Genomic DNA, 21,193 nt, shown 5'->3' with positions numbered 1-21,193 from the left:
TCCCATCATAAAATATCATTTTTGTTTTTGTTGCTACCAATGCCCCTTGTAGTTGGTAAACATACTACTCTTCGAATTGTGTGTCAATCCAAGTGCCCCCAATAACACTTTGGTTTTTGTTTCCATACCCCACATTTTTAGCACACATTTCATTCTGCTTGGGTTGATAGATCCGTTTCAGTATTTCATGAATTATAGAACATTTTGTTTTAAAAGGGAAAAAAAAATTACTGTAACTTGTGAAATACTTGACGGATTGGCCTCAAACTATGCCAGACCCACAGTAGCCTAGACCCACAGGGGATCAATCAACCACCAAGTGAGTTAATTTTCCAAATTAATTTTTTAGCTTCTATTATATATCGTTTACAAACTCCATACATTTACTGTAATTCAACTGACACTAAAATGATTGGCTAATTTGGGATACATGTGGCATAGCTATTATTATTATGATCATCATCGATCATCATCATTTTTTTTGCTTACCACATTTTCATTATTTAGACCTGAGGAAAGTAAGAATTAACTATAAATACATGTAGTCCTGTGGTCAGGTTATCTTTAATCAGGTTTTTCGGTATGTCAATTATATACATTCCTGTTATCATCATTATAACATGATGCTCGACACGCGGATTTTCAGTGAAATGAGTAGGGTCTGGGTACGAGAAATGGCAGCCAACCCGTAGAAATTAAGGTTATTACTTCGTGTAAGACTACATGAGTTGTCCCGGCTTATACACCACTATTTTAAAGATTTCCTAAATTCCCCTGTCATCCACAGGGGAGCACATGGGAATACAGGGGAACGCAGGGGAACGCAGGGGAACGCAGGGGAACGCAGGGGAACGCAGGGGAACGCAGGGGAACGCAGGGGAACGCAGGGGAACGCAGGGGAATACAGGGGAACGCAGGGGATCACATGGGAATGCAGGGGATCACAGGGGATCACAGGTGATCACAGGGGAAAGCAGGGGATCACAGGGGAACGCAGGGGAATGCAGGGAAACGCAGGGGATCACAGGGGAATTCAGGGAATCTTTAAAATAGTGGTGTATAAAGCCGGGACGACTCATGTAGTCTTACACGAAGTACTGACCGAAATTAAAGATGTCTGCTGAGTGTGGTGAATGGAAATCAAAAATGAGAAAACACTTGGGAAAACCATTTCAAAAACATTACGATAGTTTGATGATGGACATAATTTTAATATGCATTGGTCTCAAACCATCTTTGCTCTTCGATTATTGCTTTATCGATCCCATAAAGGTTGTACATCTTCTTGAAGACCTTCATAAAAGTGGCATGACAACACTAGTTTTAGACGTAGTTGTTCTGGGACAAGATTTCTTCATAACGGATATAAATGTTCTGTTGAAAGCCATGAACAAAAACCTGAAATTAAAAAGTTTTTCTTTGATAGATGTGACCGGGAATCTTGAACAACCAAGAGCCGTTACTGAAGAAATAGAAACAACAGTTTGTAGACAGATTGGTGACTTGTTAATTCAACTGGACCAGAAGTCCCATCTTCCTGGAATTCCAGAAGAACATTTTTATAATGTCGATCTCCAAGAAGAATGGAATCTTTCTACAATGTTTGGATTTCTTCTGTGTTATCCTGTGATTTACTGGTTTGACAGTAAATACCAATCCAATTGTCTTTCACTTGTACCACTTCTCTTGCACAGGGCCTACCTCAAACTCCCTTTACACGTCAACTATGACTTGTTTAAGACATTTGAAGAATTTGCAAATAAGTTGCTTAAGAAAGCAAACCCCAGAGACTTGAAGATATTGTACTCCTTCTCATTTCCGGAGCAACTTAATTCGGTCGTCGAAATACATGTTCAAAATTGGATAAAATATGTGCAGAAAAAATCCTTGGCTGTAGAACTTGGTGTCAATGATCCAGTCGTTTTTGATAGAACACACGTAGTTGAAAAGGAAATCATTTTGTAAAAAGAGAAAAGAAAATGAGCTGGTGATCAAAACGCATGACATTTACTTGATGGAATTATTACCAAACCAAGTCTTAATATTTCGTTCTCCCTTAGAGGGATTAACTAAAAGAATGGTTTAAAAAAACCCTCGAATTCCTGGTAAAACTTTTGTAATAATCACCCCCCTTCTAAAATTCCTAGATCCGCCCTGGGGGGGAGTCAAAATACTATCCCATTCTGTGCAATATTGATAATCAGTTCATTCTGAGTTCAATTTTTGGTGTTCAGTACATCAAAAGGCTTGGAGTTACAGAAAATGTATTTATAAATTATTTTTTTAAAAATTTACTTAAACTTCTTCAAGATTCTGTCATCCTGTTTATTGTTTCATTTATATTTGGATATCAAATGTGGTATTTTCAACATTGTTCAGCCTTTAGCACAATTTAATAGTGTGGCTTCATCTTCTGGTTACTCCACAAACAGGAAAATAATATATTAAGGTATGTAAAAGAAGAGAATTGTTAAATACCAACTGTCAAAGGCCATTTTTCTCATACTCTAATATTGGACAAGAGGGTATCACATGAACTTGAGCAAGTTTCAATGTTTCCCTGGCAATGCCACACCTCTCAGCGGGCAACAATATCCAGTAATAATAATTACATGTATACCAGAAGTGGTTTCTCCAGAAATCCAAGTTTTTGAAAATCAAATAATTAAAAATTTGCTTGAATTGTGTTCTTTAAAACTCAGTATATAAAAACACTTATTATCTTGAACCTCTGAAAAGCAAAGTGTTTTGTATTCCCTCAACATCTATTTTTTTGAAAAATCTCCCTGGGTCCAATAAACACACTGTTTCCCTTGGTCCTAGTCAATAAGCGCTAAGTATTGATGGTTTTCAACCATTCCCACTGAATTAAATAACAAAAGACACAACGGCCATGTTGGAGGACATAACAAAAGAATTCATTGATAATTCTTTTAAGTTCCTCCAACATGGCCACCGTGAAAACCATCAATTAGTAGAAACCTTAACTTTATACTAACATACAATCATGAATCGTGCACTCTGATTGGATAATCTACTCTTATCTATCCTTCAAGTTGCAAAGTGTTTTGAGCTAAAACTGATAATTAAATATTGGTATGAAATCGAAGATAGTAGATTATTAACTAGTTTCTACTAAAGCATTTAGACTACCCATTCTCATTTTCCATAAGTCAAATGGCCCATGCAACACTGTTGCTGATCGACTATCTATTGACTTGGAAAACTGAACTGTTGTAGACTGTTAATATTGTCAATGGTGTCATTTGACCGCTAGTACTACCAAAATGCTTCACAAATTGTATTGCTTTATGAGAATGAAGACAGTAGCGCAGTGCGCTGATTCTAAAAATAGCTTAAAGATTCGGACAAACATTGCATTCTGTTTAACCGCTACCAGGATTATACGAACTCATTTTATTATTTTTACTTAAAAGTTACAATAATAACCCATGTAAACTAAGATCAACTGCGATTGGTGGTGAAAATTATCTGCTGAAAGTAAACTTGTAAGTTTGTTTGTCCGAATTTCACCTTTGTCTTTGTTTTTACTACGTCATGGCTGCGCTGTGCTATTGGTGCTAATTAACTGAACAAAAAAGTGTGCAAGGTATTCTGGTAGTTGTAGTTTGACACCATAATGCAAGTGTCCTATACTAAGTGTTAGTTCTTAGTGCTAGGGGGTCTTGCCTATTTACCAGCCATAGATACTACATGGAAAAGATTTAAATCTTTACAAGGTTTTTCTTGTGTTGTCAATCACACACAAAACCAATTTATGAAATGTTTGTGATCTAGTTCTGATGTACATAATTTATGACTTCATGTTTTAATAAAAAAATTAAAAAGCGTGCATTTGGTTGATTTGACCCAAAAATAAGCAAAATCATAGCCGAGATAAATTGAAACAAAGTTAAGCATGGGTTTCATTGTTTATCATTGCCCGAATAAAGTTTTATGAACATCGTATCCACCAAGCAGATATGACCTGGTAATGGCCTCATGTTTGGAACTGGCAAGACAGTACCCTGGCTCCAGAGATTCTCCCACTAAAATCAGTGAGACAACCTCTGGAGCCAGGGTAGTAAGACCACAGCTGACTCCAAGTGGGCATAGCCTTCCGAATGTTGTCCAGGAAGACCAAAGCAGCTAAATATTAAGTTACTCTAACTTTACAGGGTTCGTGCTGAGGTAACCACCTAAAATTCAAGGACTATTAAAGGACTATACAAGGATCCAAAAATGAATTTTCAAGGAGTATGTTCAGCTAACTATGCCAAGGTCTTACATGGTGGTTGCACATGGCTGACTTTCAGATTTTCCAATCTTTCAGACTAGATCTATTCTAGAACAATGCAAGTAATGATCAAAGCAAAAGATCAAGGAGTTTTGCTAAAATCATAAAATTCATGAGCTTTTCAAGTGCCCTTGAAAACATTAATTGATTAAATTCAAGGAGTTTTCAAGGAGTTTAAAGGAGTAGCACTAACCCTGCTTTAAGATGTAGCTTCTGTTGTTAGCACATGTACTATGCTACCAGTGCAGATTATTTTAAATTGTATCATGAATATTTATATAGCTGTCAATAATTAAAGATGTATTTTAATAACACTTTCTTACACACTGTAGACAACATTTTCCATTGTCATGCAGTTACAAAAATAGTTCATTAGTTTTGACATAAATGTCAGTCATTCTTAGTGTATACTGTGTTTGATAAAGGACTGGCATTCAAGTCAACCTTAGATTGTAAAATCAAAACAATTAAATCATTGCAATCATGATAATCAAGTTGAGCCACTTCATATGAATTTCTTAATTACAATATGATTTTAATGAATTCTTTAAAATCTACAGAAAACCGGGTTGAAACACTACCTTAGATTTTACCATAAAATTAGTCAAAATATTATAAACAAAGGCATTCATTTTGAGACTAGAAAATTACAATTTTTGGGGAATATAGTACATGTAACCTAAAATGGACCTAAGAATTGAGTATAATGATTTCCTAGTTATTTTAATTTTGTTGCTATGGAAACAACAGACTATGGTGCTTGATAGCATTTGCAAAGTACCTTAATCATTTGAAGAGTGAGGTATGGACAAAAATTTGTTTGTGATAATGGCCTGAGGATATTTTTGTTGATACATGTACCTATCGCTTAGAATTGCTTTCATGTTCTGTAGCCTCAGATTAAACCTCACACAAGCTGCTTGTATATAATGCATCACTTTACTACCATTACAAGAATGTTTCGTGAATTTTCTGAAGCATTAAAATGTTGATAATTTCATTAAAATAGACAACTGGTGTTACTATACTAAACAAAAGAAAGTAATGATGCTATAATGCAATTAATGGCCCATTGAATATGATGCACCTAAAACAGCTAAAAATGTGCTTACATGTATATTTGGAGTTCCCAGGGTCACAGAAACACAAAAAGTGCTAAACACAAAGGAGAGAACTATTTGTTTGAAAGGCCTTCAACTATCCTACTCTTAAACTACCCGCCGAGAGTACTCATTACTCCACAGGTAACCTTAGCATAGAGTTATTGCCAGGATGTGTCATCAGGTTTAACAGGTGAATGAAATTTTGTGTGGTTCGAAAATGTGCTTTCAGGAGGACTCAAAATGCTATATGATTTGGCTTAAAGTCTTTACAATATTTCATTATCAAAATATTCCTAACTACTGAACAACTGAAAGCACATTCTCAAACTATGTTGAATTTCAATCGATCATTTGACGTTAAAACTAATAACGTCACATCCCTAAACTGTACGATTGGGCTACCTGTGATTTCTCCTTACAGTTCAGTATATTACATGCAAGAGAGATCAAGAAGAGAAATGGCATTACATAATTATTAGGTACACATTTACATATTATTTATCCTACGTATATTGACTGGCTTAAAATCCCACTACCACTACATCATACACTACAAAAATAAATATGTAGTTTTTTGGATGGAAAACCATGCATTTTTTTTTTCAATTCTAGAAGTGTTCTTGTTTTGTAGCGATGGGAAAATGTCATCCCTTTTATTTTCAGAGAATTACCATTGGCAACCTATTCTCTGAAGACAAAGGAAATAAGTGAGTCTTGCAGAATCTTGGTAAAAGTCATTAGACTGTTAGTGAATCAATTGTTGTTGTGATTTAAAGAATAATACATTTCTTCTTTTTACTATCTTTCTTTGGAGGTCCACGTTTTTCTTTCTGTTAAAATAAACCAAACAATAGAAAGGATCAAAATGATGTCAAACATATAATCATTTTACAAGCATCCAATTCAGTCAACCACCCTCTGCAACATAGACAATATATAAGACAGCATTAAAATCGTGTTGAATTATCTGTAGTTATCTTTCATTTTTCAAAGTAAACCCAACCAAAAAAGCAAAAAAATGTCGACCATAGAGAACTTTGTGGAAGGAATTTTCAAGAGCAAAACTAGTCCTGTGGGGTGGTTGGTGGTGGGTCATGTACACGTTACAAAAATCCTGTGTGGGAGAGTAGTAAGGTCAAAATTCGTTCTCGCCCAGGTCCTATGCAGGTAAGAACCTTCAAATAACATGGCAGAAAATTTTGAGACATCTGTTTTTTTGTTGTCCTGTAGGTCAAAGGCCAATTATGGCTAGGATAGTTTTATTTTTGTTAAAATGCTGTTGATTTTTACTCAATTTCTTAATTGCCATGGCCACAACTTTTTGAGCTTAAGTTTTTAGGATGAAAAGTTTTGAGATATAGTGGTCACATGACCTTGGTTCTCACTTCCTTGAACCCAAAAAATTGAATTAAAATGGGCCAATGCTTATCATCTTTATGTAAAAGGTTATGGTGTATTTTTATTATCCTTATTATTCTTTTTTTAAATTCAACATTATCATCATCATCATCATCATTTATTTTTAAAATTGTTATTATCATTGCCATTGCCTTTAGCTGGGTACACATGCCCCGCTAATTAGGAACAATACATTTATAATATCTATCATTAATAATATCTGTGACTATTATCACTAAATTTGTTAACTTACATCTTTTCTAATCTCTCTGACCAGTGTGTAGAAAGCATCATCAACACCTTGTCTTGTTTTGGCTGATGTTTCTTGGAAGGGGATACCATAACTTTTAGCAAGTTCTTGTGCATCACCTGTACTAACTGTCCTTTGTGGAAGATCACATTTATTTCCTACCACTAAAAGAAAACAAAAATGGGTCAGATTTATCCCAGAAAATCCAAAACCACTATGAAAGCTGTGTGCAGATAACTGTAAATGGGTATTGAATCTCTCCATAAATCAAGATATTATGTTGTTTTGTAATTTAATCAATATTGTTTTGTATTGTAACATTAATAACTTATGGATGCTAATAACTTATAAATGCTACTAAGGGGGTAGAAGAAATGCCAAAAGTGATGGCCAGTACTGCAAAAGACAAGGTAAGGCATTTTTATTGAAAGAATTAATTACGTAATATATTAATGTTTTCCTTTTATCAGAGTGTTTAGCATGGAGATGGTCTTGCAGGGATTGAAGACCATGGCCTCCTACCACACTTGACTAATGTTCAACCAAATGAATAATGACAATCTTGTACTCAGAGCCCATGCTTCCCTTGGTCAGTACTGAGAAACAAGTAAGTAAGTGAGTGAGTGAGTGAGTGATTTAGTGAGTAAGTGAGTGAGTGAGTGAATAAGTAATTTATTCACACAGGAGCTTACAATTAAGTCTCGTTAGAACGTGCACCTGTTAAACTAAAAACTAAATATTACAATATATATAAAATTCTAGGTCTAACAATATTATGTAAGTGTAGGAATCTCTGTAAGAATACACTGAACCCCCCACTGGTAGATATTTTACAAATCTTTGCCTAATGTAACAAAGTGAATTCTAATTTTCTTAAAGCCCTCTTGAATTCTTGTAGACTCCCACAGTTTCTGACCTTAATAGGTAGCTTATTCCACAACTTATGACTTATATAGGAGAACGACTTATGCCATTCAGAGTTGAAATGAGGTTGATCCAAATTGCTTCCTTTTCACCTTAAGGAGGCTCGAAAGTGTTTTGTGCCTTCACATACAGTCACAATTATGAACTAAAAAAATTAATATGGCCATAATATAATCACAATGAACATGAAAAAATGACGTAATATGTTGCTATGACTACATCAGAACCCTTCTTATGCCATCAAAAATGTTCATTTAAAAAATCATAACTCATGAACCAAATGGTAAATTTTTTAAAAACCAGAATATTTAAACTTTGTATCATGATCTTTTTTTTTTGACGAAAAAAGAAAAAATTCTGTAAGATGGAATTAATAAAAATTAATAAAATTTGTTTGGGATAGTTTCCTCTTACAGAATGTCTTCAATTTTTCCTTAAGTTTTCGAAAAACATAGACCAATTAAGCCATATGAAAAAATTTCACCATACAGTTTTTGATTTTTTTCAGTTTGAATATTAAAATTTTTGAGGGCAAAAGTTTCCTTTTGCAAGTTCTACGTGATTGGATCTAGAGCGTGCGCGCTCAAGAAAAACCGTTTTGAGCCTCCTTAAATTGTAACTAACTTCTCTTAAATTTAAAAGATCCTTAACATAGTGTGAAACAATGGAGTTAAGGTATTTATATATCAAGTTTAATGCCTGATAATACCTAGAGGCTCTAAAGGTGGCCGATTTTTTGAGGATTCTGATTGGTCCAGGAAACAAAAAACAATAGAAAGTTATAGTCTTCCTCAAAATAAAATGACAAGAAAATTTTTAGAAAATAACTGGATTTCTCAAGCACTAAATTTGATTGGATCAAACTCAGGATTTACTATAATATAGTATGAGAAAGACCAAACAAAGGTAACCCAAACAATGCCTAGCCTGTGATTTAGGTATGTGCAGTTTCTGGTTTCTTGGTGCTGACCAAAAGGAACGTGGGCTCTGGGTACAAGATTGGAATAATAATAATAATAATAATAATAATAATAATAATAATAATAATAAACAGTACTTGTATAGCGCATTCTGCTACCTCAATGCGCTGTGGAGATAATCATAATGATTGATAACAGTCACTTTCTAGTATGGTCTGATACTTACAAACCATAGGTACTTCTTCTGCATCTTTAACTCTCTTAATCTGTGAAAAAACAATAAAAAATAACTCAATATACACAAATGCAAAAAGAATAATCTAATGTACTGAACCTTGCCAAAGAGAGAGAGGGTGAGAGCCTTTAACTAAATCATAGATCCAATAACTTTTACTAGATTGTCTACTATATATTTCAATATCATTTAATACTCTGCAGTTCTTGAAAATATAAATAAACCCAATCCACTGCTTTTCCATTTCTAATCACAGGGAATCCTTTGAGTATCATTTCTTTGTTTAATAGCAAGGCTGAATAGGCCATTCAAACATAATCAAACTGCCTTTGGCAAACTTGTGGATACTAAACCTGTGCCCTTTTTACATAGATCAAATTTAAGTGTTCAATTTAACTGGTAAGATAGGTGATCAACCTTATATTTTTAGCTTAGTTCTTTGTTACTTTATTGAGTTTTCTGTAATAAAAACGATGTTTCATATTTACTTCACACTCAGTGTAATAGACAGCTTTAATCACTTACATATCACTTATTTTGCTCATAGGGTCTTTATGACTTTCTCTATACACAATAAATTCCTTCAAAAGTTTAGTTTTTAGGACTTTAGCTTTTTTTAGTGTGTACTGTATAGATTTTATTTTTATTTCTATTTTATATCTTGCCTGGTGATCTGTTTCCATATGGGGTCTAGGACTCCTTTATGGATTATCCATATGGCTCTTTCTTCTCTCTATGTTCTCTTTTATTGCCATTAAATTGATTAAATAAATAGATAAATTAAATAAGTGCTTTTTCCATGAATCTTTTGACCTACAACTATTCTGAATATAGATATGTCAACTATACAATTATATGCAAGCGATTTCTGTTTGCTTACTTAACTCTTTGAAACTCTAGTTTTGATGATTGCTTTTTGTTTCACTTCAACCTGCATCTTGCCTTGATTCATTTTATATAAATAACCAAAGGTCAAGCTATGTGAAAGTGTGAGCATGCTCAGTGCTAGACATCATCCCACATGGAACAGTGAAATTCCAGCTCCTGATATAAACTATTCAAGGGTATCCAGATTGAAGTTGCCCGTGAGTTCAGTTGCCTGTACTCAAGTGGCCTGTGGTTGTGGTTCGGTTCACCCACAATGCATAGTTCAGTCGTGCGGAGTTCATTAATTAAGGGAATTGTCAAACCAATAACACAAATATAACTTATTTAGCAGTAGTAAAGCTTCATAAAACATTTAAAGGCATTTTAGATTAGTTTTAGCAATCAGTACGACCACGATCAAACAAAGATTGTCATGAACCAAAAGTGAACGGCAAGTTGTAAAATGGGCACATATGAAATCTACCGCTTTCCTGGTCCATGAAGGCGCAAGAAGTTTGGTTGCTCGGACCCAATAAAGTGTCAGGAGTTAGTCGAAATGATTTTGATCACCTATAAACTTCTTCTCAAATTATTATGATGGGATATCTCTGAATAAAGTCAGATGCATATTTCATGAAAGCGGATGTTGGCTAATTCCATTTTAATATACCTCAGTCAAAAGTCATAGTTCATAAGAAAACTATTTCGGTAGTCAAGCCAGTTAGTCAAGTGTTCATAAAGTCACACCTTGTTGCACAGGCACGTCACATTGTTTTCATTTGAGAGGTCTTGAGAGGGAAATCTGATGGTAACGTTTCTAATTTGGTAGTTAATGATCAGAGGGAATTGAGGGATTCCATCAGAGGTTGTACTGAATAAAGTTGAATGAATAAGTAGAAAATTATTGATTTTGGATCATTCTTTATCTAGACTGGATGCTATTTTTCATGACTGTAATCTAGAGGTGATGCAATAGACCAGTTTTGAATTCCAAATTACCGCTGTGTTCCTTGATTACAGACTTATTTACACAGGGTTAGCCTCGTATCAGTGTTTAAATATTCACAAATACCAACAGCAAAGTAAAGAATGCACAATTTCAACAATACAAACACTTTGAAACTCTACGGACCTTGACTTGAACACGTGTATATTCTGCACAAACTTGAGGCTAACCCTGTGCAAATGAGTCAGTAATCAAGAAACACAGCAGTAATTTGGAATTCGAAACTAGTCTATTGACACAATTGCTATTTAACAATGAATAAGTTTCACAACAAGATATAACTAGCTAAAAACTAGTGTGAGCTGCGTCGGTGTTTCTAATGAAACAGTAATGATGAAAAGGTAAATTATACACTGTGAATAGATGAAAAAACTAACGTTTCGGACGCTAGTCCTTCGTCGGAGTAAAAGACGAAGGACTAGCGTCCGAAACGTCAGTAAGTTTTTTCATCTTTTCACAGTGTATAATTTACCTTTTCATCATTAAAGTTTCACAACAGTTAAATTTACGAGTGTGCATTAAGTTTGAGTCATAAACTACACCTGATCTTTCCTTTCAGCTAGCCTTATCGGATAAAAACCTTGTGTTTGTATGAAGTCCGAAAGTAAGTTTAGCGAAATGTTCGTAACATTATGATGACATGATCTGCTTACATCTTAGTGGTTTAGTGTGACACATTTCCATATATAGACCCCTACGCTTTGCGTATCCACAAGTTAAAACTAAGTCTGTCAAATAATAATTATTGATAGAAATGACAGAATAACAATTTAGGTATAAATTTCCTAATTTTTGAGAAGAGTCTGGAAAAACCCTGTAAGAACTAAGTTTCAGTTCTTATATTGTTGATTCTTTACCTGTTCTCTGTACTGGTTTATATCTTCAAATGATTTTCTATTATTTACAGCAAATACACAAAGAAACCCTTCTCCTGTCCTCATATACTGGTCTCTCATTGCACTGAAATACAAAAAATTAACAAGAAATTTAATTCAACTATAATACTGATGGACTTTTCCAGAATTCACACAAGTCACTGCAAACGATACATGTGTACCTCTAAAAGTTCCAACTTTTATTTACTTTAATTTACAAATGTTTATCGGTTTACCAGTACTGTCATTCTTTAAAAAAATGGTGATGATTCACCTGGTAACTGTAACATGTCCCAGAGATTTTTAATATATACATAATTTTTCTGTGATGCAATACCTGTATTCTTCTTGTCCAGCCGTATCCAATATGTCCTACAACAAAATCAACAGGAAAAATAAAAATCTAGGTTTCCAACTCTGATGTAACTGATTTTCCAAATTAGTTTCAATAATAATGGTTGTTCAACTTGTTTTCATTGCAGTCTGTAAATCACTAAGCAAATGTATCATGGACATCGACTTGGGCAGCATAGATAGCTCATTTTTTCATCAAGATTGGGAATTATTTGGCTCTTCGCTAGTTTCTGTTTACGTACACTTTGAGTCCTAAGTTTTAACATACCTTAACTTTTACGCTACTATTATGCTATGCTACGTTACTTTTATACCAGGTCAAGCAATAAAAATCTTAGCATGTTTTAAAAAACGCCCAATTTATATCAAAATGTACATGAAATTACAGAATATTTTGTCAGATTACGAAAAGGTAGTCAGAGTAAGATATCATTTGGAGAAATTTTCAAAACTACAGTATGCTAATAAACAGTAAAAAACGAGAAGAGCAAAATGGATGCGCAGTAGCAAAGGTCTGGAACTACCTTAATAACTACCAGCTTAATACTGATAACTCTGGGTATATACGCAAAATATCCAAAAGAAAAATGAAAGCAAATCATTGTTTTATTATGTTAATAATACCCCTCACTTACCAGCAGACATGTTTCTCCATCTATTACAACTTGTTTTCTGTATGAATCTTCTGCAATTTTCAACCAACAAACAAAGAAAAAGAAAGCAAAGGTATTATTGGTACTCCTGCAATGCAAGAAACCACTCATAAAAATGCACCTTATTGGAAACATAAAAACTTTTGAAATAGAAAAGGTTGGAAAAAACTTAAAAAATTATAACAAAAACACCTTCAAACTCAGTTGAAATATCAATGCATATTTTTGAAGTTAGTTTCGAAGCACAGGGTCTGTAACAAGGCACTCACTTGATCTACCTGCAGGCAACTTGGATTTTCCCATAAGATCAATGGGAAATGCTGTAAGCAGCCAAATACTCATGCCAAATACTCATACATTGCTATTTAAGCAACAGAACACTCAACAAACAGATTTTTTAAAAATCATGATCACCAATGATCAAGCTCAAGATGTAGATCATACAAGAATCTGTTAAGGTACGTATACATCCATGGGAGGCAAGGGGTTGAAGAAATATCTATCGCTATTCAAAAATACTATTACATTAGACCTAGTCTAGTCTTTGGTTTCTAGTGCTTTCTTTGCCATCAATTCTATCAATGCAACAAGTGACAGCCATTTTGTCTCTAATATATTTTTCACGGTAACCAGTCATTTTAATCCACCCATGTACACATCGATCCATGTATATTACACATTCGATCCAAATAATAATACACTCTTTCGATCCATGTATATAAATAAAGCATATAACAAGTCCTATATGCTGTGTATATGCAAAATGTAAAAGTGTATGTTAAAAAAGTTGTCATGAGTAACGACAACAAGGATATGATCAAAAGAAACTACACATTGAAACAAACTACAGTCAAATTACAATATCTTCTAATTCTGCTTATGCTTTAAAGATGGTAAATATATACATGATGCAAGTAGTTTTTTTTACAGCCATTTTTAGATTTTTTTTAGAAATTTGGTTTTTCGCTGCTGTCAATCAAAACTAATCACTTTCATATTGTTGGCTGGCGGCAGTGAAAAATTAAATTTCAGAGTGCAGCTCACAGCTACTGAGTTTGCATGTTCATGAAAATGGCAGTAAAGACCAACTCACTCAAAATTACCAAAAGCTATAATTTGCCAAAGAAGGTGCATTTTCTACAGTCGGTTTTGGGCACTGCATGGGTCAGTGTTAAGGGTTTTAACTCTAGTTAGAAAACTCATTAATAATTCATGAAGGAAACACAATAGAAATCATGACCATGAAGGTGATTTTATATCTGATAAAGATTCGTCTTCATTTGCATAAACTTTAACTTGGATTTTCTCTATCAAACTTGGTTTATTTCGTAAAAAAATCGGTACACAATGAGAACAAACATCATAAGTTTTCTAAGCCGTTCAATAATCTCACAGATCGTGGTTTATCGGGTCTAAAACCACTCGGCTGTGCCTCGTGTTTTATACCCGATAAAACACTCCTGCTCGTTTATTAAACATTACTTAGTGCCCTCCTAGGACAGTACATTTCATGTTGTCATTAAAGAACAAGATATGTAGCCAGAAAAGAAGTTAATGCTAGATTTGAATACCGGTCTTTTCGATCCAAAGCCTTTTCAATGCAGGTCTTTTTGAACCACCCATATACACTTTCGATCCATCTATATACACTTTCCATCCACATACATACACATTTGATCCACATACATACACATTTGATCCACATACATACACATTCGATCCAATACAGTTATGACATATTTTATAGATGTTTAGTGTTTTCTTTCAGAAATATTACAGAAATATCACAGAAGAAGTGAACCAACTGAGGGAACCAAGTATTGTGTGTATTCGTGTGTGACATGTGTTATTGCTTACAAAGTTAAGTTATCCCCCATAGTCACTTCCAACGTAAAGTCTTTAGCCAAGAAAAAATATTTTCTCCCTTAATAAATATGAATCTCCTAGTTGATAAAAGGAAGGAATATCATGAAGAAGTCAAAAACTTTAGAAGCGAATGATTAATGTTGTGTGACAAGCGTGTATTGTTACTATCTCGTCAATGAAAACAGTAAACCTTCTATTTGGTAACGGGTTATTTATTGATTTTTGGAATCTTTCTGGAAAAACTTTTTTTATATCCAAGAAGCTTTAAAATACCTTTCAAATGAATAAAATTAGAGGAACATCAGGAAAGAATAAAGAGAAGACAGATTATTCATGAATTAAAGGAGCGACACATAACACAACGCTGTGGTTATTTATAAAGCTGGTTACATAATACACCATAAAAAGCAGTTCATGATAAACATAAAATCCATCTTATTGTGCAAAAAAGTTTTATTATGCATTTTATAACATATCATATAATAGATTTTCATGAACGTGCGCTCTGATTGGCTGAAAAGCTACATTTTATCAGAGTATAGAAACATAGATATGACGTCAAAACCATGTTTTCTATACAAAATTAAACATAGAAATTACGTCACGGGAATTCGGCTTTTTAATTTAAAGCATTTTCACATTTCAAATTTAAAATATTCATCCATTTTTATCAAGAATTATGTCTTTCCTCTATAAAAGGAAAATATGTCGTTTTGAAGCACATTTGATTGGTACTACAATACTACTTCAGTATTTGAATTTTCATTTCTTCTAGCAGTTAAATGCTTGTTTTCTTTGGCTTTTTTGCTAAAATTTACAAGCAATTCTCCTTTCTTGTTGAACATTTGCGATAAACCAGTTGTATGCCAGCCTGTACAGATATGTCATTACCTGTCAAAACTGGACCAATCAGATAGCCATAGGTCTCCTTTTTAGCCAATCATCGCATAGATCAAATTTGTTTATGTGAGTTTGATGACAGACGTGTGCTCTTTTTGTAAACAAATCTTTTTATTTGAAATTTTACGCTATTTTTTTCGTAAAAATCGATTACATATAGCGATTACGGCTCGTGATTTCTATAACTTTTTTCGTTTCCTACAGCTCCAGTCGTGTTTTATCAGAGAACAGAACATAGCTAAGCCTGATCTATTTGTTAATTATATGTTAAACTCAGGGCAAATAAAGTAGGGGAAACATCTTGAATGAGTTAAACTTAAGTTGCGAACGAATATATGTGCGCATGTGACAACAAGAGTGTTACATGTGAAACTTGTCAATAAAACCGGCAACTTATCCGATATGTGAAAAAAATATTTGCTTGTTTGCCCAAATCTTGAGTACAAAAATACAGGTACTTTCTCAAGTAATGTTAAATACATGGCAAATAAAGTAAGGGAAACACATGGCGAATGCGTTAAAATGTTGTGACAAGATTCACCTATATACTAATTGGATACACGAAGTGGAGTTTCTTTCAACTGAACCGTTTGTATAAGTTTTTACTAAGAGACTAAATAGTTTCAGAAGTCAACAGTTTTCATTTTGATTTAGATGTTGATTAACTCTAGAAAAAAACTTTAATATTCAAGTATGTGAAACACATAAATAAGCTTAATCAATCAGAACTGAATGGCGTTTTGAATTCATAATATTTCAATCCAAAACTATTTGATCGATTCCAAAAATACTGTAGTTAGCATCTTATACGATAAACTTAGCCAATGATATTTCCACTTCAGAATTTATAACAATGTCCTACTATTTAAGACAGTTGGAAGGCATTTGTTTGAAAAAGTCTGTGACACCACCGATGTAATCATCATGCCCAGCCAAACTCATAGTCCAAAGCACATAGTTTCGATTTCTTTTCTGATCATGATTTTTAGTTGTTACTTTTGACAACTTTTTTAACTATACTCTTTTACATTTTGCATGTACACAGCAAAAAGGACTTGTTATATGCTTTAGTTATATGATAGTGGATCGAAAGTGTTTATAGGTGGATCAAAAGTGTATATCGGTGGTTCGAAAATACCTGGATCGAAAAGACTTTGGATTGAAAAGACCAGATACCCTAGATTTTAAGGGGTGAAAATGTGTCCTCCCTCTACATGTACTGTACAGTGCATTTACTTACCAATTGTAGGATCATATTCATCTACAAAACTGAAAGTAAGATCATGATCAATTGTATTAGAATAGCAGTCGTAGTAGTAGAAAGATAGATAGATAGATAGACTTTATTTAAAGAGGGTAAACACTAAAACTGATAACACTTATAAACTTGTGGCCCTCACCTTTTAAAAGTATTAAACTACATTATAATATAAAAACTATAAAACTATAAAATCATGAAACTATAAAATTATGGAACATAAAATATAAAACTGTAAATAAATATTAAAAAAATGGCAATCAGGTGTAAATATTTAACAATAATTACAAATAATATAATTCAATAAGTAGTTTCTTGACCAATCAACGCGCGAGATTTTCTATAATCACCTGTATATTTTTACTAAATTACAATAATTACAAATAATATAATTCAATAAGTAGTAGTAATGATAATAATGATAATAAACTAATGAGTTAAAGAAAATTAAAAACTTTATTTAACAAGGGTCGTGTGGCTCAATTTTTCCTTAAAAAACTCATGCACAGGAATCTCCTGTATGGTATTAAAATGGCAAATTATCAGAAAAGTGTTTATAATCAAATATGCTATTACAATTACAACCACATACTGAGAATATAGCTTGGCTGAAAATGCTCCTAGTTTTTGGTTAATTACTATCAAGACACAAGTGGTGTCTGATGTTTAAATACATGCAATCACTAATCATGATTGATACTTAATACTCATTGCATTAATGTATGCCCATTATGCACCTTGGCGTCTTAAAGAATCTTAGTCAAACACAATGCCAGCATTTCTATATTACTGGTTACATCATTTGCCTTTATCAATCATGCAGCTATTCCAAGCTCTGATGGATCAAAATTGATACAAATTAAATATACAGAAGTCTTCAAACTGCCAAAGTCTCTTTCCTTTCATTCCACAGCTAGTAGTTTGAATTTTTTCAGAAAGATTCTGTTTGTTACATTATAACTTTTGGGACATCCAACTGGTAGCCATCATAACTTTCAAAATCTATCCTAGATTCATTGCCAAAATCCAGATAGTCTCAAGGACAGCATAAAGTGACTATGTATCACTATATCATGGTGGTCATCAAACATCTAGCAGCAATAGCAAGACTTATGGAATTTTACCTAAAAAACTGCCATTTTGGGTAGCAGAGAAAATGGTGCATTGGATAGCATTCCATTGTTTCCAACAAATGCAATGTGGTTGGGTTCTTTTAGTATTCTTTAATGATTAACAAATAAACAGCTTTTTTAGTAACAAAGCACATAGGATGTGAAGTAAGCATGAAAGAAGTGTAATGCTTATGGCACTCCTAAGTAAGTGCTTTATTGCTGAATGAAGCATGGAAAAAGATGCGTTTTTCGTTTTATCATTTAGTTACTAATTTCATTTTGGTATTTAATTTATTGAAAAAAAAAAAGAAAGACAAGGCAGGATCTAGCCACACTGTGCTCCCTTAACTTATGTGGCACAGTTTTCGACCAATCAGCACGCAGGTGCTATCATAACTATATAATAATAAATACTAAAGTAGTTTGTTATACTATGAATTTGTCAAAAAAGGGTGTGGCATAAATAATTTTAACACAGATAAAACATGTCTAATGGTACGACATTTTATTTTATATACAACGTATACACAATACCTAGGTTTTATCTTCAATCTGAGAAATTGGTGATGGACCAAATATTTGGTTACCATGGTAAAAAAGGTTACTGGTCAAGTAAGATCTGAGAAAGTCAGAACCAATTAGAACCAATAGTTTTAAAAGATTGGATGTTATGCAGCATTATTACCAGTTTACTACGAAATCTTTGTTAAATAATGGTAGCAAATAAATTTCAGATGCGTACCCTCACCTCACCACTCCCAAAAACTTAGGGAGCGGAGGGGTGGGTCATGATACATCGCACTTCTTATGGATTAATTATGCAGCTAAAAGTTTACACCAGTTCTCTAGATAATAACAAGCTAACAGAAGTTAACACCTAAGATTTCAAAGTTCCATAATGTTTCTTGTAGGAGGCAACACCCATACAATTAAGCCCTGCCCCTAGCTGGACACCAAAACAACAGTCTACAGCTAGGCTTCAAATCCTAAGCGCTATTACAGGCCTGCAGGAAGCTGGCCCTTTCCTAACGGTCTAAGTCATATAATGTTATAAACTGCACAACACCGCAGCACAAACGAAAGCAATAGATAGCTGTGGAACTTTCGACTCTCGCGGATCGAGGTCGCTGATCAGTGTAAAATTTGAACACAATTCTGGACTTGCTTAGCGAACTGTTCTTTGCTCTTCGTTCGTTCTGCTTGGTACAAGCTGGAACACGAAGCTTAGAAGGCTACTCAGACTATCATTTGGGATGTGTCGTATCTGAATCTGGCGAATTTCTAAAGCCTATTGATGTTTGTACAACGCCTTTATGGGCTTAAATATATGCACACACCGAGTTGGTCTGACTCTGGTTTCCCAAACCGGTAGCTCCAACTTTTGCACAACTTATTAGCGAATTTGCATGTTCTTTTTTGAATATATCTAAATACCTGCACCTTGCCGTCGAGATGGATATTATCGAGTTGAGCTGAGGTAAGAATACCACTCAGAGGAAGTTTCTGAAACAGTGTGAGCGCTATAACGCCGCGACTATATTAAATTTATCAATGGCAGGTCGAGCGAACCAGCCCTTTATGCATAAGACTAGGCACAATATTTCCATCATGTAAAATATCAAGTATTAATAAACATTAAAAATACTCTGATATCATACGAAGGAGTCTTCAAACTTTGGATTAAAATATATTATTACTTACTGGTTTTGGATGAGTTGAATGGTCAAAGCACTCTTTCCCACACCTCCAGCTAAGAGAGAGAGAGAGACAGGGACGAAGAAAAGACCAAAAAGTCAGTTGAAAATCGTGTTCCATTATCGCAGGATCCAGGGCTGAAAACCTTCCAAAAAATTCCATTGGGATCCCAAAAAACTTACCTCCCACTACAACTAGTTTATACTCCGTCATGTTCGTAGATCACGGCGTTCCCGTGGAGTTTCAAATTAGTTTCTGAGTCTGACAAGATGTTGATCTGAAAGTAAGGTGGACTCCGATCAGAGGAAATACCTCGTATTGTTGAGTAAGGTCGTGGCCTGTTTGAAATGCAATGCGCATGTCTTACCCATTCAATCCGCTGTACCAAACACCTTTTATATATCAGCCAACTAAATTTATCAACCAATCAGATTCCTTCTTATATAGTGGCTATTGTCTTTTTCGCCTATCAACAGAGTACACTGCACATCTGGAAGGAACACAGGCAGCCCAAGCTCTGTTCTAGAGATGTACTTCTAGAGAGAATGTATGGGGAATCGTTTTGATCGTAATGTATTATATATAGAAATTTAAGAGCAAGATTTACCAACCTTAATTGACGTCTTCATTTGTCGACTTTTATGCCCCGTGCTCAATTTAAAGCGATTTCTTAATGTTATGCAGGGGCGGATCCAGGATTTTGTTAAGGGAGGGGTGCTACGCACAATGTTTATAACCCAGGGAGGGGTGTAACCCTTAGAATCAAAGGCAAAAAACAAAATTGGTTATCTTCGAAGTAAGAGCCCAAAGTGTAACCAGGGAGGGGTGCGCACCCCCTGCACCCCTCCCCTGGATTCGCCCCTGTTATGAGTCGCCTTAGAATATATGACAACGTGGATAAAGACCTCAACTAATTATTCAATTTCTGGTTTTCTGGTATTTACACCTGTATATAGAGACGTTTTTTTAAAAAAAGACGAAAGTCCGTATTTGTCAATCCTGCAAGATTCGGTATCAAAATAAACAGTGTATTTCTTTAGTAATATCCTGCCATGACCTACTTGCAATGTGGCTGCCTTACTACGGCTCCCCCCCCCCCCCCCCATACCCCCACTCACCCACCAGCCCCTTCTTGTTTTTTTTGTTATAGTTGCTGAATTCAAAAAAACGGCCAAACCTTCAGTTGTAACCGTTTAAAACCTAATCTTTCGTTTTAAACGGTAATATTGACAGTTGATGAAAATGATCAAGATTATGATGATGATTAGGCTTTTTGACAGCTGTTATGACATCTGGGTTTATTGCATTAATATAATGCTGTCTAAATATTATACGATTGGTTATAACAATTGAATAATTAATAATTGATGAGTATATGACATCACAGACTCCAAAAAAAAAAAAAAAAAAAAAAAAAAAAAAAAAAAAAAATTCATAAAAATATCATACTTTCGTCCTGAATATCGAGAAAACATTTCAT

The 21,193-nt window shown here is 34.1% G+C and overlaps 2 protein-coding genes across 2 annotated transcripts; one reads left to right on the top strand and one right to left on the bottom strand.

Moving 5' to 3' along the window:
- Positions 1–1,097: 1,097 nt before the first annotated feature.
- On the top strand, positions 1,098–2,728 carry LOC116286411 (UPF0739 protein C1orf74 homolog). Its single transcript, XM_031692928.2, has one exon. The coding sequence runs from the start codon at positions 1,114–1,116 to the stop codon at positions 1,963–1,965; it is 852 nt and encodes a 283-aa protein (XP_031548788.1). The 5' UTR covers positions 1,098–1,113; the 3' UTR covers positions 1,966–2,728.
- A 1,856-nt stretch (positions 2,729–4,584) lies between these two features.
- Positions 4,585–20,066, bottom strand: LOC116286412 (GTPase KRas). The gene is made up of 9 exons (XM_031692929.2): positions 19,896–20,066; positions 19,720–19,768; positions 16,889–16,917; positions 12,865–12,914; positions 12,213–12,247; positions 11,858–11,960; positions 9,119–9,158; positions 7,052–7,212; positions 4,585–6,230 (listed from the first exon to the last, which is right to left on the bottom strand). The coding sequence occupies exons 1-9, from the start codon at positions 19,924–19,926 to the stop codon at positions 6,171–6,173; spliced, it is 558 nt and encodes a 185-aa protein (XP_031548789.1). The 5' UTR covers positions 19,927–20,066; the 3' UTR covers positions 4,585–6,170.
- Positions 20,067–21,193: the final 1,127 nt, after the last annotated feature.

The sequence above is a fragment of the Actinia tenebrosa genome, unplaced genomic scaffold, assembly GCF_029948245.1.
Source record: "Actinia tenebrosa isolate PJP-AT-01 unplaced genomic scaffold, QUT_ActTen_1.0 PGA_scaffold7__59_contigs__length_16204524, whole genome shotgun sequence".
Classification (NCBI taxonomy): Eukaryota; Metazoa; Cnidaria; class Anthozoa; order Actiniaria; family Actiniidae; genus Actinia; species Actinia tenebrosa.
This window is presented reverse-complemented; position numbering and strand designations above follow the sequence as displayed.